Raw genomic sequence first — 17,531 nt, 5'->3', positions numbered from 1 at the left:
TGGTCCAGACTGGTGTGTATGGGGACTACCTACCTGGTCAATGAGTGGTCTTCTGAAGGGGTTGCTCTCCAGCAGCACGCTGGCCCACAGGTCCGGGTCTCTGCGACGGACCAGGTAGCGAGACAGACTCTTGAACAGGGAGTTCTCATTGCACACCTGACAGGAAACAGAGCGCGCACACTTTGTCCACTAGGCTCTCAACTCACATTCTGAAACAGTACTTTCATATGTAGGCTATTCCCAGTATTACTGTTGTAAACAAAGCATGTCAGTTCATATTAATGCATAGCAATGCAGAGAATTTAAATGTACACTCATATGTTTTAGTTAGACCTACATTCTAACCTATATGAAACTACTTCCTATAAGAAAAAGAAGAGGAAGGGAGAAGCTACTGACGTTGATGAGTTCCTGGTCACACTGTCCTCTCTCGTAGGCAACGCAGGCCAGGTGAGGGTCCCTCTTCTCGCAGTACTTGCCCACCACGCGGCTGTCGTAGTAGGGGTTCTCACGCAGGAAGCGCTCAGGGTTGTTGTTGCTGTCGATGTAGATCTTGGCCAGGGCATTGTGGGTAGCGGGCTCCTCACAGCCCTCATGGATACGGGCCTCCAGCCAGGGGAGGAGAAGCTTCAGTCTGAGGAGAGGGAGAGAAAAAGAGAGGGAGATGAGCCTGCTGACAACTACGGATGCTGATATCACAGCTAGTATAAAAGACTAAGTAAGGAGTACTTTATTTCTTGATACCACAGTGTTTAAATAGGTTGAGGTGCTATAACAGCTACTATCAACTAAAATTGACCCTTCTAACTAGTAGTTTTTTTCTGCCATCTGATGAAAAAGGGTTGTGTTGTACCGGTTCCTCTTCTCCACCTCAGCCACCAGTTCGTCAGTGGAGAACTGTCCTCTGACCACCAGGATCAGACTCTTAATGACGTCCTCAGAACAGTCCACATCCAGAAGCCCTCCTATCACCACTGGCAGACGGCTGGGGTTCACCTAACACACACGTCAATATTCTTGGACACTGTGCATTTTCACTGTGGGGCCATTATCTTGAGTCTGCACTAGTTTGAGTGAACATGAAACTTAGTGATAATATCTTGCTTAAAAGTTTGTACATTATGTCAACTAGGATGCTTGACAGTGTGTTTGTTTGAGCAAAAGTGTGTGACCACATTCACTTACTTTCTGCACATAGATCTCAATGTATTTCTGCAGGTTGTTACGGTACAGGTAGAGGACCAGGTCATGGACAAAGTCGAAGCGGTCACACACAATGATGAGTGGGAGCTGGTCGGTCAGCTTGGCCTCCTGTCCAATCACAGAGCAGGGGGAGGGGCCAAGGTTAGCACAACATAGTTATGAGACTGAACATCTGATCAGAGCCCACCAATGATCACAGCCAAACCTGACATGTAAGGGTTGGGTTTAACCACTGATCGTAATGGCAAGTGTTAAAGTTTGGAGGGTTTTTGTTGTTACTACCTGTATGTATAGACGTTTTTAAGAAAGTAGCTCAAAATTAAGCAAGTAGTTAAAAAAAGCTAGAGGTTTGACTGTAATCTCGTTGGGCTCATACAACCACTAATGTACAATGACAAAATAAATATTAGAATCACTGAATATGAAATTGGGATTTCATTTTCCAGTTTAAAATGATCCTGCTCATGTGATTTGAAAAATGTCACAATTGAGGAAAACAAAAACCAAAAATGTTTCAACTACGACGACAAATGGAAGGAGTCACGTTGAGAGATTAGAAGATGGTTAGGTATTGAAAACATTGTTTACTAGTATGGACAGAGAAAGAGGCAAAAAAGGAAAGTAACAAGAAAATGATCTAAGCCAAGTACAGCTCACTCACACATGTACACCTCCCTCTGCAGGTACTATTGAGGTACTGCCACACACTCCCAATAKACACCACTATTGGAGCCCGCAACAGTAGACCCTCAACACAGTGCGTGTTTTGCGGTTGTTTCCTGTGCGTGTTGTGTGTGTGATCACTGGCTGACTGCCATCAACACTCCTACAGGATTAATACACTGGGATTGAGTACCTCACAGCCCTGTAGAGCACTCCAAGGGTCTGCCACCAAAAATACATCTAGCTTTAGCATGTTGTTGAAACTATATGGTTCCATCCCAAATGTCACCCTATTCCCTACAGTGCACTACTGTTGACCAGGGCCCATGCACTATGTAGGGCATGAGGTGCTATTTGGGACTCAGTGTATGATGAGGCCCATTGACTCCTCTTGCACAGCCAGGAAGACTGTTACAGTATGTGGGCATACCAGGTTATCTGGATGACGTAAATTTAGTTTCTGAATCCATCCACATAGGAAAACAAAATTTAAATGCACCACAATAGCCATGCTTACTTGAGTTCATTTGTGCTGGATAGACCTTACATACGGATAACAGAACTGCAATACCAAAACTTAACTTGACTACAGCTCAGATAACAGCTAGGTATATATTTTTTATTTTACCTTTATTTAACTAGGCAAGTCAGTCAAGAACAAATTCTTATTTTCAATGACGGCCTAGGAACAGTGCCCCCGAACTGCCTTGTTCGGGTGCAGAACGACAGACTTTTACCTTGTCAGCTCGGGGATTCGATGTTGCAACCTTCGGTTACAAGTCCAAAGCTCTAACCACCAGGCTACCTGCCGCCCCACTGTATATGCACAGTTACGAATCCAAAACAGAAGTACACTCACAACACCCTGTTGCTAGTAGCTCAGCTAACTGTAAAACTACAGGTTTTGGACAGACAGACTAGAGTTTAGTGCACCCCATCATGGATTAATGGTTTTTGGGTACATTAACGGGTTGTGTCATTGTACTCGTCATACAAATCCCAGGTTTAATCCTGTATCTCTAGAAGTAAGTCAGGGGCGGCGGTGAAACTAAAATAGGGAGGGTGTCCTGTACTCMGGGATAGATTTACCTGGTACATGTCCTGCAATTCCACAGACAACAGGGAAAAGCACAAGAGATAACTGCCATCAGGAACTTCTTACCAATGAAGGCTAAATGAAAGCTTTTCACGAATGCTAGTGTTAGCAGGCACATCTACGTATTCATAGGATAGACAGAAGTTCAGAAGGTCAGATTTTGTAATTTAAATGCAATACAATTTCAAAATAAATGATAATGATAAGGAAAGACGAGAGTGTGAGAATGAAAGAGAATAGAATAAAGTTAAACTAAAGAAAGATAGGAGGGGGAAAAAAACAAGAGTATGTTTAGTCCATTGCATTTCATCTCCCTCTAGATARCTTCTCCCTCCATCTTTTACCTTGAGGAAGTTCTTGACTCGTTCGGGGTCGTAGCAGTTGCTCTCTCGGCAGATCCTCTCCACCTCTTTGATCTGTCCCGTCTTGCAGGCTGCCTGGATGTACTTGAAGTGGACCTCTGGGTCCTGGCTGAAGTTAACAATGGAACCCAGGAAGTAGAACAGACCTGGGACAAAGCATCACCATGGAGACAATGTCAGTCAAGAGGAAATACAGTACCAGACACCATGCCAGTCTGACATGTCAGGACATCCAGTCAAGTTCAATTGTGAGCCATTGGCTGGGAAATAGAACAGTGATTACGATAAGGTGGCTGGCAACTGTACCCCAAGAGACTGGAGCGGATGGCTACTGTTGCCATCTCATCACCCCTGGTTTAATTAAATGTACATCACACTTCAGGCTCTATGTTCTTTTGCAAAATTATTTGGACAATTGAAAACAGGGTCTCTCTCATTTAGTTTATTGAGCTGTACCTCCATTATGATTGACTACCTCCTATCTAGTCTACCCTGGGCTTAAAGAGGTCCAGCAGCCTGTCCTAGTGGGCACCACTCCACTCTACAGAGCCTATGGACAGACCCTGTTGCCTCAGGCCTACTTAGCTGATTGCTGGAAGAGAGAGTGATCTATGAAGCATAAGTGTGAAACAGTGTGTCTGTGTCTCACCCTCGAAACTCTTGAAGGACTCGAAGAGCTCCGTTAGGGAGTTGGTGGAGAGCTGCTCGTGGTACTTGGAAGCCACCTGGACACAGATCTGCAGGTTCTGACGGATGTTGGCAGACAACATGGCCCTCAGGCACTCCAGAGAGTCCTCCACTGAGAGGGAGCCAAAGAAGTTCACCAGCCACTAAGGAGAGAGAAAGATCATTTATTTTCCCTTTGCCATTCATACCTTCTACTATTTGCACGTTGTCACAACCTTGTACACTGCTAATTATAAAACATTATAATCGTTACATAACATTTTAAAAGCTTATAATATAACATGTTATTCTTTTAAAACGTTTGTGTATTTAATGTTTACTGGTAATGTCGAATTACTGGCTAATCAAAAACAAAGCCCTTTTGAATTAAGAGAGGAGAGAAAAGACAGAGAGAGAGGAGGCACAGAGGAGGTAAAAGCAGCAGCAGAGCTAGATAATGTCATGTGGAAATACATGACAGTCATGTTCATCTAGCCAGGGTTCAGAACGGTTTGGGCTACAAATTAATGACCCCACTTTTAATCAGTTCTGCTCTACGACCCACACAAGCAGCACGGGACTCATCTGAAGGTAGGCCAGTACCAGTTAAAACATTTTATGGAAGTACAGTATATGGAAATACTTAAGTGCGCCCCAAAAAAGGGGTTAAATATGGGTAACAAAAATAATATTTTCCAGAGCTTCAGATATAGGACACTTCCAAACACACCTCCTTTTTATAAAAACATTTAGCAGGTAAGGSCAAATTCAATCTTTCATCAAATACATCTATTTCTATACATACAAGGGTCCTAAAAGTCTAAATCAAATTAATGATTTAGAATTTAATTGAAACTAATGTATTCTGGTTGTTTTTTCACACACAAGCTGGCACATATGAGGGGAGTGGCCTGAGTACTACTGTCATAGAGGGTTAGGGTGGGGGGGGGGTCCTCTAGAGTTTGTAGGGTTACTACCTCTGGGTTGAGCAGGTGTGTGTGCACCACGGCCCGTTTGATGTCGTACAGGTCGGTGTAATGCTCTAAAGCTCTCTGCAGCAGACCAGCCTTCTCACACAGCTGGGCTATGTGGGCACGGTCGTAGTTGGTGAACATCTGGTTGCCCAGGATGGCATCAGCAACCTACAGAGAAGGATAAGAATAGAACAGTGTTAACGTGTGAATGTCACTTACAGTCACGTTTGCTTTGAGCGCAAACAAATATTAAATTGGCATATTCTCCAAATGTAAGCGCTCCCTCTCTGTGTGTGTGTGTGTGTGTGTGTGTGTGTGTGTGTGTGTGTGTGCTGTCTCTTATACACATCTAGATGTGTATAAGAGACAGGTGTGTGTGTGTGTGTGTGTGTGTGTGTGTGTGTGTGTGTGTGTGTGTGTGTGTGTGTGTGTGTGTGAGAGAGAACCTGTGGGGCGTGCATGAGGTTCATCTCCAGGAGGCGTGTCTGCAGCGGTCCCTCAGAAGGCCTGTTGTTTTTCAGGGCGTCCAATAGGAAGGAGGTACACTGCTGGATCAGGTTATACTCCATAAAGACATCCACGATCTGAACAGACAGGGGCCAGAGAGAAAGGAACAACTGTCAACATAAGACAGCCAATACACACAGTGTTCAGGGGTCGTATTACAGTTCAGAAATCTGCCTTTTCAAAACGTTAAATATCTGCGTTTTAAACCATTTCACCTGCGTGTTCTATTAAAAGTCAATAGTGTTTTTATGCTTCAATAGAGTGATCAGGGACATGCAACTAAAGATGACAGAAGTGCAACGCTATTTGGCTAGCAGCCACACAAGTTAATGAGCTTACAATGAAAAAAGCAATGCATTATTTGCAAAAACGGTGCATGGCCATCACATTTCTAATGTTTATCATAGGAAGAATGTAGCCAGCTGCATTTCCTAATGTTTTGCTTCAAGTTAATCTTGCATTTTACAGGAGAAACACTGGGAAAAGTACCGGAGAAAAGCTAGAGTCAGAGCGCTGTATGCCGATAGACAATTCTCATGTGAGTGGAAAAGTGCAACTGAAGCAAAACATTTGTCTGATGCCTCATCCCCTCTATCCTAAGCCTTCCGCAACCTCTCATCTCTCCCTCCCCTGTTCCTCCTCCCCCTCCCTCCTACCAACCTGTGTAATGTCAGCCAGAGGCTCCTCGTCCTGGACAAGCATCTGGGAGAACTGCAGGCCCTGTTCTGGACTGATCCTCATCACATTCCTCAGCAGGAAGATCCAGTCTGGAGTGTAGCCCACCTACAGACACAGGAAGAGCAACAGTTACAACCACCAATGCACCATCCCGCTCCTCAACGTGCATATTTGTAATATTACATACTCCCACAAAAAAACTGTAATTGTCGTATGACATACTTTTCATTCACACATCAAGCATCTAGCTAACAAAAGCAAAAACCCTCCTTGCAAACCCTATTTGGCCCCAGCCCCTTTCTAAAGCACCCCTCTGGATACTAAGATACAGCTCATCCACTTCCTCAACTGTGTAATGAGGAAACCAAACCAAGGAAACGAAACAAGAACAGCAACGGAGCTCTGTCTCAGAGTGACAACGTACCTTCTTGGCGTACAYGACTATCTTGGGGAATTGTCCGGTCTCAGCGAAGCACTGGATGACCTTGTTGGGTACGTTGGCCCTCAGGTAGACGGAGAGAGCCAGGGTGGGGTCCACTGACTTCACCAGGTCCCCCAGCTCCTCAGAACACTCCAGCTAAGAGACAAAGTAGGTTTCACCACAACTACCCTACAGCAGTGGAGGCTCCTGAGGGGAGGACGGCTCATAATGGCTGGAACAGTCAATGGAATGGCATCAAACCATGTTTAATACCATTCCACATATTCACCTCCAGCCACTACCACAAGCCCGTCCTCCCCAATTAAGGTGCCACCAACCTCCTGTGCCCTACAGGTAAACGACCCTAATGAAAAACACTGCTGGAACGTTATGTTTGGAATGTGCGGAATTACCATCAGGTGTTGGGTTAACACATTTTAATATTCACGATTAGTGTGAAGCAGAAAGCTATGGGGGGGAACATTGAGACTGACAAAGGAGATGCTAATATTGCCAAGCATGCTTTGAAGGAGGGACAAAAAAGGATTTAAATACTCAGCATAACAAACAGATTGGCTCATTTTAGAAAGGATTAACAACCCAGATGACTAGGAAGATATCAACATGGACAGACACACAGCTTAGGAAAAACCTCTTCCTATGGAAGGTCAGATACCCATCTCCCCCCCCTTTATCTGACACAGTCACACACACACACCTTGTCCTCTTTGAGCCACTTCTCCAGCAGCTGCTTGCGTCCCTGCTGTAGGACGGGCCTGCACAGCTCCAGAGACTCAAACTTGTTGAGCTGGCCCTGGTCCAGCAGGATGCCAAAGTACTGCAGCAGGGGAGAGGTCTGGCCCGGCTGGGCTGGCACACTCTGGAACTTACGGATGGTGTCTGGAGTACGCAGGATACCCTGGAGGAGAGAGCAGAGAGGGAACAACTTAGACATGGGTGGAGGGGTCAGCTGCAGTTTATATAAACACACAGACAGAGATACTGCTGATATACATTTTGGAGAGGGTTTTGCTAAAAAACATATTGCACATAGCAACATATTGTACATGCTGGGGACACGCTCATTAGAACAGTCTGATTTGCATATGTACACTATAGACTCCAGTGATGAAATAACCCATTATTCACTTTTCTAGTGTATTGACATAAGACAAGAACAAATGGAAGGAAATGCACTTTGGTTGTAAAGAGGTAGATATCACACTTTAAACTGTCCAGTGAAAATCTCACTTTTAAAATATACTCATGTGGCCAAAGCATTTTTTAAATTTTTATAAAACACTTCAAAAACCCACCTCAAACTTGTATCTCAAATAGACCGTTTCAAAAATGCTTGCCACTTCCTCATATGTGACATCACGCTGGCTCGTTGGCTGAGCAGCTGTTTACTTGTCATTAATATTTCTTGGAAGGAAAACTATTTCACTCATAATGTAATTAATTAAGGGTCATATTCATAGAAATCTGGAAAAACTAGACAGTTACTTTAACTTCCATTACATCACAGTGATGTGATCAGCTCACCCCTGGAGGGAGACCTTGTACCGTTGATGTGTTTGTTACCTTTGGTGCGTTGGCGGCCACCTTGGCAGCTTCAGAGTAGTTTCCGCCAGCAAACAGGTTGTTGAACTTGCGCGCGAACAGCTCCTCGGCCCCGGCCAGGTTGTTACGGACGGCCATGCGCAGGGCCAGGTCTGGGTTCTGCAGCACATTGGTGATGTAAGGGATGATGTTCTCCTCCTCAACACACACTGACAGAACCTGGAGACAGAGAGACACAGTGAAAGAAGAGTCTCTGGACATTATCCTAGACACAGCACAGGGGGAACCTGAGGGGACATTTCACAGATGTCATAAAGGTATTGCTTAGTATCATTTTTCAAATGGTGGGTTGGATCTGTGGGTCATGACAAGTCTCTACTTGTGGGTTGCAGATTAAGAGTGGATTGTGGCCTTTGTTGAATTATGGAAAAATCTGAAGTATTTACAGGGTCACAAAAAAGCTTAATTAAAAACGCAATTTAAGAACTACTGTCACATGACTGGAGAAATTAAAATCAACAACATCGCGCTCTACCATCTCACTAGTGTTTACTGCTCTAACTTGTTGACAGAGGACTGTATCTACTATCTAGCTACAATGGCCTCTGTTCTTACACACTGTTCCCATTGACAGACATGTTGATATGAAAGCGTATGCTGCAGATCAGGTAACTAACAGACAGGACAGTGAATGGCAGGCCAGAGGCAATCCAAGCTACAACGTCACAAGTAAACAAAGGACACAGACATGTGTGGAGGGGAGCGAGGGAGGGAGAGAGAGGGGTGTCTGCTTTCTGCTGGAGAGATGGAGCTAGCTAACCGTTAATTTATTCCCTTTTTGTACTTCTCCTGCACCAACCCAGTTAGGCACCAGCTGGCCACATTGTTCAAAGAATACTCCAAATGACAAGCAACCAATCAGAGGAGAGAAGGACAGTGAGGTCAGAGGGAGGGAGGTGGGGGGCAAATGTATAACAAGAGCCTTGAATGGACCACTTTGAAATGGCCTCAGTCTGTAGTAGTCTCACTAACAGGCAGACGATTCAGGGCCTGTCAAACGCCATCAGCGTCACAGCGTGAGTGCACTCAGTGACAACCATCGATGACGGACACTGCATAGTGCACCATAGACTCCGCTGCGTCGCATATATATTCCAGCAAGCACACACCGTTTTACTTCTATGAGCATGGAGATAAAACAGAATAGAGACACGTAGAGGGCAATCATGGCATATTAGGCTAAATACTATAATTTGTTGTGGGGGCATTGAGCCAGGCTGTGGGTTGGGGCTGGTATGGTAATAAATACATCATTAGTGTGTCAGTGTATGGTGAGCCTCTGGTAGGTGAGGCTCTATAGGAGGCATGACTGCACCTCATTCTCCCCTTCACTCAGAAGGGTCAGAAAGACCATTCCCCTAATAATATCATTGGGCTAATAAAGGTGGGTGGGATGGAGGGAAAGAAAAGGTTAAAAAAATACAATGGAGCTCTTAGTGTAGATATGCCCTCTCTACCACAGAGAGAGTGTGTGTGTGTGTGTGTGTGTGTGTGTGTGTGTGTGTGTGTGTGTGTGTAGGGGAGGAAGGAGAGGCTGCAGAGAGAGCGACCTAGGGGCAGAGAAAGGGGCAGGAGGTAGAGGCTGCAGAGAGAGCGACCTAGGGGCAGAGAGAGCGACCTAGGGGCAGAGAGAGCGACCTAGGGGCAGAGAGATGGGCAGGAGGGGGATGAGCTGTGAGTCAAACCCTTAGACTACAGAGAGCTCTGACATCATCCACAACGGGTTCTGACAGAGTGGAAGTCACCACATCTTGGCCCTCAACCAAGAAAACCCTTTTTATATCATTAGGACAACCACATCTAAAAAAAAAAATAGACCCATCAGACACTGAGCTGCCAATGAGACGAGCCGTAGTATCGGTGTTACAGTGGCCTTGAATCAAACACACACAGTTGTGACTGACGACAAAGCTTACGTCAGAGTCCTGTGATGCGGGGTGACTCTAGGGGCTGTGATTGGCTGACAAAGAGCCTCTCCTCCCAGCCAGTCAGCAGTAAGAGCATTGGTGCCTCCCACTCAACATCATGTGCTGCTGAGAGGGTAGTGGCTTTTTTCTCCCTCTCTTTCACTCTCCCTTTTCTCCCTTCTCTCTCCACCTCTCTTATCTCTCCAATTTCTGAAGGGCAGCTTTGTGCAGCTTTTTGCAGGGATTCCTCCATCTCAAGGTCAGCCAGTGCCAGGCTGCAGACGCACCTTCTTGGACACGGACGGACGGCGCACGCTACACACACACACAGAAGAGGAGATGTGAGCCCCACAGCTCSCTGTGTGGGACTCGATGGAGAAAAAAAGCACTGTAGGGACCTGCTTAGCCAGCAGGCATCCCTATTACCAAAGCATTATGCTCTTAAGACATTACAATTCATTCCAACTATAATGAGCAATCAAAGTACACAAGACTACTATGCTGTTGCATTCCAACTCCAGTTAGCTTGGCTACATCTTCAGCAGCCAAAGGGAAGCAAATGAATTCACTTATTAAACATTCCACTGACAAGAAGAGAGGATTAGGCCTAAATATGTCCAATGCCATTCATTCACCTGAGCCCTAGTCAAGTCGAGGCTGTAGCCCAACCCAACCACTCTACTGTTTAGAAGCCACACCCTGCCAGTGTCTCTATGCCATTATCTATACAAACCACAGCCAGTCTGTGCTCACTGCTCTATGGAAACCCCCAGCCAATGTCTAGCGCTGTGTGCTCTGTGCTCTAGTTTGTGTCTCTCTCAGATCAACTTTCCCTCCTCCACTCAATAATGCATGGGGTCTGTGGCCTGGCTGGAACATTATTCATCAGCTAGATGGATCCCATTATCCTGCTGTAATGCCTTCACAGTGGAGGATGTGTGTGTTGGAGGGGAGGGGGGCTCTCTCGCTGGTTCACCAGTGACACCTTGGATTATTTATAATGAACGCACAGCTCCTGGCTTAGATTGAGCCCTCTGACAACGGCAGGCCGGGGGAATTGTTTATTTATCCTGTTCGCTCAACACCACTCGTCCACCTAGCATTTATCCACTTCCCTGTGTTGCTCATGAAAACATGATTAAATATGAAAGAGGGTTGAATGTGGTGATGATTGTCTTATTGGGTCTTAGATGCGGTGGTGGTGGGTGGTATTATCCATGGTACCGCTTGAGTAATCAGCTCACGGTGGTGGATGTTTCTGGCATCCCCAGAGAGACTACATTATAGGCTGTATAATGTATGGAATGCAGAGCAGTATTGGACCAGCGGTGGTACAGTAATGAGGACGAAACAGACTGGGCTGGGTTACAGTGGAGCACATCAATAGAAATACCACAAGGGTTTCAACAAGCCTCATCTAGCTGAATGGATTTCAATGTATTAGGCTATATATTACATGATACACAGTAGAGGTGGTAGAAAATAATCTAATCATTAGTGGAGGATGAGGTGAAGGTTCTCTTTACATTGTTCAACTCGAAACTCATTAAACATCTTGAAGTCAATCAATCGTTCAATCAGGCCATATTTCTATTCCAACTTATTTTTACCTCAGACCACTCGGGGTAGAGGAGGTGTGGATAAAGGAGGTCGGTTTGGAATAGAGGAGGGTGGGAGAGGTGGTATCTGTACCTGTCCTTTCCTGTTGACCCCAATGATGCCGGCGGTGGCTTCGTGAGGGGCCGTAACAAAGATGGTCTCTCCGCTGATCCTGTTCATGTAGATGCAGGTGCCAGTCTCCAGGTCATACAGGTGGATGTAGCCATATTTGGTGATGAGGAACACCACATCCTGCTTGGAGCTTATCTGAGAGGAAAAGGTGGAAAAATCTGTTTAGAAAAACCAAATGTATAAAATGAAAAGGCCAAGTATGTTGGAGGTTGAAAGAAAATCCTTCAAGGGCAGTACAGGTTTCTATCATTCATTGATGAATGAAAGAAAGGATATATAAAGCTCCCCTCTTCCTGTGCCAATACATCCCTGTCCTAATCTACAGCCACCTCAAAACAAAATCAGTTGCGTACACATTTTTAGACGTTATCGCAGGTGAAGCGAAATTATAGTATTTCTAGCCTCAACAGTCAAGTAATACAAAACAATACACAAGGTGACTCTACACGGTGAAGAAAGAGTTCCACAGGGATGCTGGCCCATGTTGACTCCAATGCTTCCCACAGTTGTGTCAAGTTGGCTGGATGTCCATTGGGTGGTGGACCATTCTTGATACACACAGGAAACTTGAGCGTGAAAAACCCAGCAGTGTTCTTGACACAAACTGGTGCACCTGGCACCAACTACCATACCCCGTTCAAAGGCACTTACATCTTTACATTGCCCATTCACCCTCTGAATGGCACACATACACATTCCATGTCGCAAGACTTAAAAATCATTCTCTAACCGGTCTCCTCCCCTTCATCTACACTGATTGAAGTGGATTACCAATAAGGCATCATAGCGTTCAACTGGATTCACCTGGTCAGTGTATGTCATTGATAGATGTTTTGTACTCAGAGGATATACAGTGCATTCTCCAAGTATTTAGACCCGTTTCCTTGTTCCACATTTTATTATGTTAAAGCCTTATTCTAAAATGGATTAAATAAACTCCTCAATCTACACACAATACCAAGGTGAAAACAGGTTTAGACATTTTTGCAAATGTATTAAACAAAAACCATAAGTACCTTATTTACATAAGTATTCAGACCCTTTGCTATGAGACTCGAAATTGAGCTCAGGTGCATCCTGTTTCCATTGATCTTTGAGATGTTTCTCCAACATGATTGGAGTCCACCTGTGGTAAATTAAATTGATTGGACATGATTTGGAAAGGCACACACCTGTCTATATAAAAAGGTCCCACAGTTGACAGTGCATGTCAGAGCAAAAACCAAGCAATGAGGTTGGAGGAATTGTTCGTAGAGCTCCGAGACAGGATTGTGTCAAGGCGCAGATCTGGTAGAGGGTACCAAAAAACTTCTGCAGCATTGAAGGTCTAAGAACACAGTGGCCTCCATCATTCTTAAATGGAAGAAGTTTGGAACCACCAAGACTCTTCCTAGATCTGGTCACCCGGCCAAACTGAGAAATCAGGGGAGAAGGGCCTTGGTCAGGGAGGTGACAAAGAACCCGATGGTCACTCTGACAGAGCTCCAGAGTTCCTCTGTGGAGATGGGAGAACCTTCCAGAAGGACAACCATCTCTGCAGCACTCCACCAATCAGGCCTTTATGGTAGAGTGGCCAGACGGAAGCCACCCCTCAGTAAGGCACGACAGCCCGCTTGGAATTTGCCAAAAGGCACCTAAAGGACTCTGACCATGAGAAACAAGATTCTCTATCTGATGAAACCAAGATTGAACTCTTTGGCCTGAATGCCAAGCGTCACATCTGGAGGAAACCAGGCACCATCCCTGCATGGTGGTGGCAGCATCATGCTGTCAGGATGTTTTTCTGAGGCAGGGACTAGGAGACTAGTAAGGTTTGAGGTAAACAGATCAAAGTACAGAGAGATCCTTAATGAAAACCTGCTCCAGAGCACTCAGGACCTCAGACTGGGGCGAAGGTTCACCTTCCAACAGGACAACGACCCTAAGCACACAGCCAATAGAACACAGGAGTGGCTTCGGGACAAGTCTCTGAAGGTCCTTGAGTGGCCCAGGCAGAGCCCGGACTTGAACCCGATTGAACATCTCTGGAGAGACCTGAAAACAGCTGTGCAGCGATGCTCCCCATCCAACCTGAGCTTGAAAGGATTTGCAGAGAAGAATAGGAGAAACTCCACAAATACAGGTGTGCCAAGCTTGTTGCGTCATACCCAAGAAGACTCGAGGCTGTAATCGCTGCCAAAGGTGCTTCAACAAAGTACTGAGTAAAGGGTCTGAATACTTATGTAAATGTGATATCCGCAAGTTTTTTTGTTTTCAAATGTCTAAAAACCTGTTTTTTGCTTTGTCATTATGGGGCAATGTGTGTAGATTGCTGAGGAATTTTTTATTTATTTAATCAATATTAGAATAAGGCTGTAACGTAACAAAATGCAGAAAAAGTCAAGGGGTCTGAACTTTCCCAAAGGCACTGTACATATGAAGTGGCTAAAACAGTACGTGAACATTCTTAAAATGATGAGTGTTCAATGACTATGTACATGGGGCAGCAGRCTCTAAGGTACAGGGTAGATTACCGGGTGGTAGCCGGCTAGTAACAGTGACTAAAGTTCAGGGCAGGGTACTGAGCGGAGGCCAGCTAGTGGTGACTAACAGTCTCATGGCCTGGAGATAGAAGCTGTTTTTTAGTCTCTAGGTCCCAGCTTTGATGCACTTGTACAGTCTTCGCCTTCTAGATGGTAGTGGGGTGTACATGCAGTGGCTGAGGTCCATGATGATCTTCTTGGCCTTCCTGTGACACCAGTTGCTGTAAATGTCCTGGAGCGCAGGAAGTGTGCCCCCAATGATGCGCTGGCCTGACCCCACCACCCTCTGGAGAGCCCTGCGGTTGCAAACGGTGCAATTGCTGTACCAGGCAGTGATACAGCCAGACAAGATACTCTCAATAGTGCATCTGTAGAGGGTCTTAGGGGACAAGCCGAATTTCTTCAGCCTCCTTAGGTTGAAGTGGCACTTGCTGCACCTTCACCACACTGTGTGTGAATGGACCATTTCAGGCCATCAGTGATGTGCATGCCCCTCTTCACTATGTGCAGTCAGAGTCACAATGTCAGGCTGCCCTGGTCTAACAGAGGCTAACAMTGAAAACTACAGTCCAAGGTTCCTAACAGGCCATCATTGGCTAACACTAATGCCCTTTTCACAATATTGTGCCGAATCTGATATTTTTTCACATTCTCCTTTCCAGCATGCATTTATGGTGAATCCGTAACCAGGCCACTGCAGCACAGCTTGGCATGGCTCAGTAGTGTGAAATGGGTATAACAGTGATATGTACAGTACATAGCTATTATCTACCTGCATGGCCACTGGGAAGTCATTCTGAGCCTCTGGAGGGAAGAACACGTCCACTGCTTTCTTTGGAAAAGGCTGGTTCCCTGTGGCTGGGGTGCCCACCTCAATGATGTGCAACTACATTAGAGAGGATCATTGAGAACAATGTCATTTACGGTCATCTACAAAGTGCTTAGCCAACGGGCAAAACTGGTTGCAATGACATCAATACAACCAGATTTCAACCACTTAGTGGTAATCTGGTTATAATTACGTTATTTAAACCAGATTTGTCCACTGAGTATTGTCAAGTGAAAATGAAAAAAATATAATATCTACCAACAACAATAGACTTTAACCTGCCAGTCCTTTCTCCCTCTTCTCCTCCCCTGTCCTACCTTTCCCCCGGCCTGTCCTCTCACAGCAAAGCAGAACAGTGTGGACTCCTCTGTGTTGCCCTCCATCTTGAACTGGGCGAAGCCTGCGGCGTGGCCCTCGATGGGCTGTGACACCTTCCTGTCCACAGAGTACAGCTGCATGGCACCCACCACACGGTTTTGCTGCAGCAGAGAAAACACATCAAACTACAGAGCAACAGGGTATGCAATGTCCTGCTTGGCAGTCAGTCGATTGAGTTTGATGATGCATACTAAGGCCACGCCGTGAGTGTGATCAGGGATATTCACTGTCGTGGAGGAGTTGGTGTTTTTGGTATTTTATTAGGATCCCCATTAGCTGTTACGAAAGCAGCAGCTACTCTTCCTGGGGTCCACACAAAACATGACATAATACAGGACATTAATAGACAACAGCTCAAAGCCAGACCTACATATCAGTGCATACACAATATCTAGGTCAAAAGGGGGACAGGCGTTGTGCAGTGATGCTGCTTTTATCAGTTTTTTTAAACCAGGTTTGTTGTTCATTTCAAAAACATGAGATGAAGGGAGTTCAATGCAATAATGGCTCTATATAATACTGGACGTCAACTTGAATTTGTTCTGGATTTGGGGACTGTGAAAAAAATCCCTGGTGGCAAGTCTGGTGGGTGTGTGTGTCAGAGCTGACTAAGTTGACTATGCAAACGATTTGGAATTTTCAACATTAATGTTTCTTATTAAAAAAAAAAGGAGTGATGCATTCAGTCTCTCCTCAACTCTTAGCTAAGAGAGACTAGCATGCATAGTATTGATATTAGCCCTCTGATTACAGTGAAGAACAAGATGTGCCGTTGTGTTCTGGGCCAGCTGCAGTTTTTCTAGGTCCTTCTTAGCAGCACCTGATCACAGTGGAGGTGTCATAATAGCCTATACAACCTAGCAGTCAAATAGGGAAATGGTTCCAAACATTATTCCACCATTCATTTTTCACCATAGGTGATTTTAGAAACACTTGAAATAAGGGCTGTGTTTTGTGTAGGCTTACCCTGGCGTGACGTTTTGATAACCATGTAAATCTCGCAGGCAAGATGACTTATCATTATATTTGGCTCTATTTATTCTCAGATCCAAAAATGCTAATTAGCATCAAAGTAGACATCATGCAAGATTACAAATCCCTGCAAACCAGCTTGCTTTGTGGAGTCAAAATCTGAGCATCTCTATCACCGACAGACCTCTTCCCCACATTTACAAACATAATATAGTGTGAGTGCGCTTGCAGGAATATGCATGAGTGTGTGTGTGTGTGTTTAAGACAGTGACCTGTGCGGAGATGCCAATGAGCAGCAGCCACTTCTGCTTGGCGTCAGTGCGGTAGTTGATGATTTGACAGCCCGCCAGGCTGGAGTGCCGGTCAAAGACTTTGATTGGCTGGGAGTCCCCCTCCATGCTCCAATGGTAGACGGCATTGTCAGTCACAAGTGCCACTGTGTTCAGGGAGATCCACTTCCAGAAGGTGACGTCATCAGTCATGGTGTGGGCCTTCATCTTGCTCTTCATCTCAATGTTAAAGATCTGAAGGGTTTTGGCGGCTGAGAGGGGCAGAGGGAGGAGAGAGAGGGGCATCGCATGGGAGAACAACCCGTTGTGGCTAATCTGAGAGCTAAATCAACACACACACAGGTCAGAGTTAGAGAGAGCCACACACACACCGGACTGAGGGAAAGGTAAAGTAAATACCAAATTCCACTTGAGTAACGAGAGTCAAGCTGGAAATGTTGGTAGTCATGGCTCAGAGAGCATCAGGCAAGGAGGTCACCATGACTTACTAAAACACCAGTCAGAGATTAAGCAAAGAAAAGCAAAATTTTACAGATAACCACTCAAATTTGACATATCTGCATCAAGGTCAAATATAAGAGGACTAATTAATACTTATGGACAGTATTAAAGGGAGAGGAAAGATGCAGTATGTTGCAGTGTGTTTGGGGACTGGCAAATAAAACCACTTAAACTAATGGAGAAGAGGGGTTCTCAATAGTGATTAAGA

At 45.3% G+C, this 17,531-nt stretch overlaps 1 protein-coding gene across 8 annotated transcripts in view; it reads right to left on the bottom strand.

Moving 5' to 3' along the window:
* Positions 1 to 17,531, bottom strand: part of LOC111950571 (clathrin heavy chain 1) — a 48,466-nt gene that overhangs the window by 11,269 nt on the left and 19,666 nt on the right. For all 8 annotated transcript variants that reach the window (XM_023968234.2, XM_070434435.1, XM_023968238.2 and 5 more), the window contains exons 3-18: positions 16,805 to 17,073; positions 15,500 to 15,661; positions 15,126 to 15,239; positions 11,793 to 11,966; positions 8,155 to 8,352; positions 7,289 to 7,489; positions 6,574 to 6,726; positions 6,132 to 6,254; positions 5,411 to 5,548; positions 4,968 to 5,132; positions 3,974 to 4,154; positions 3,307 to 3,470; positions 1,186 to 1,311; positions 854 to 996; positions 400 to 634; positions 34 to 156 (exon numbers count right to left, since the gene is read on the bottom strand). In XM_023968234.2, coding sequence (XP_023824002.1) covers positions 34 to 156; positions 400 to 634; positions 854 to 996; positions 1,186 to 1,311; positions 3,307 to 3,470; positions 3,974 to 4,154; positions 4,968 to 5,132; positions 5,411 to 5,548; positions 6,132 to 6,254; positions 6,574 to 6,726; positions 7,289 to 7,489; positions 8,155 to 8,352; positions 11,793 to 11,966; positions 15,126 to 15,239; positions 15,500 to 15,661; positions 16,805 to 17,073 — 2,669 coding nt within the window. The remainder of the gene's footprint in view (positions 1 to 33; positions 157 to 399; positions 635 to 853; positions 997 to 1,185; positions 1,312 to 3,306; positions 3,471 to 3,973; positions 4,155 to 4,967; positions 5,133 to 5,410; positions 5,549 to 6,131; positions 6,255 to 6,573; positions 6,727 to 7,288; positions 7,490 to 8,154; positions 8,353 to 11,792; positions 11,967 to 15,125; positions 15,240 to 15,499; positions 15,662 to 16,804; positions 17,074 to 17,531) is intronic.

Source organism: Salvelinus sp. IW2-2015, linkage group LG23 (genome assembly GCF_002910315.2).
Source record: "Salvelinus sp. IW2-2015 linkage group LG23, ASM291031v2, whole genome shotgun sequence".
NCBI classification, from domain to species: domain Eukaryota; kingdom Metazoa; phylum Chordata; class Actinopteri; order Salmoniformes; family Salmonidae; genus Salvelinus; species Salvelinus sp. IW2-2015.
The sequence above is the reverse complement of the archived record's forward strand: the minus strand, read 5'-3'. Positions and strand labels throughout refer to the sequence as shown.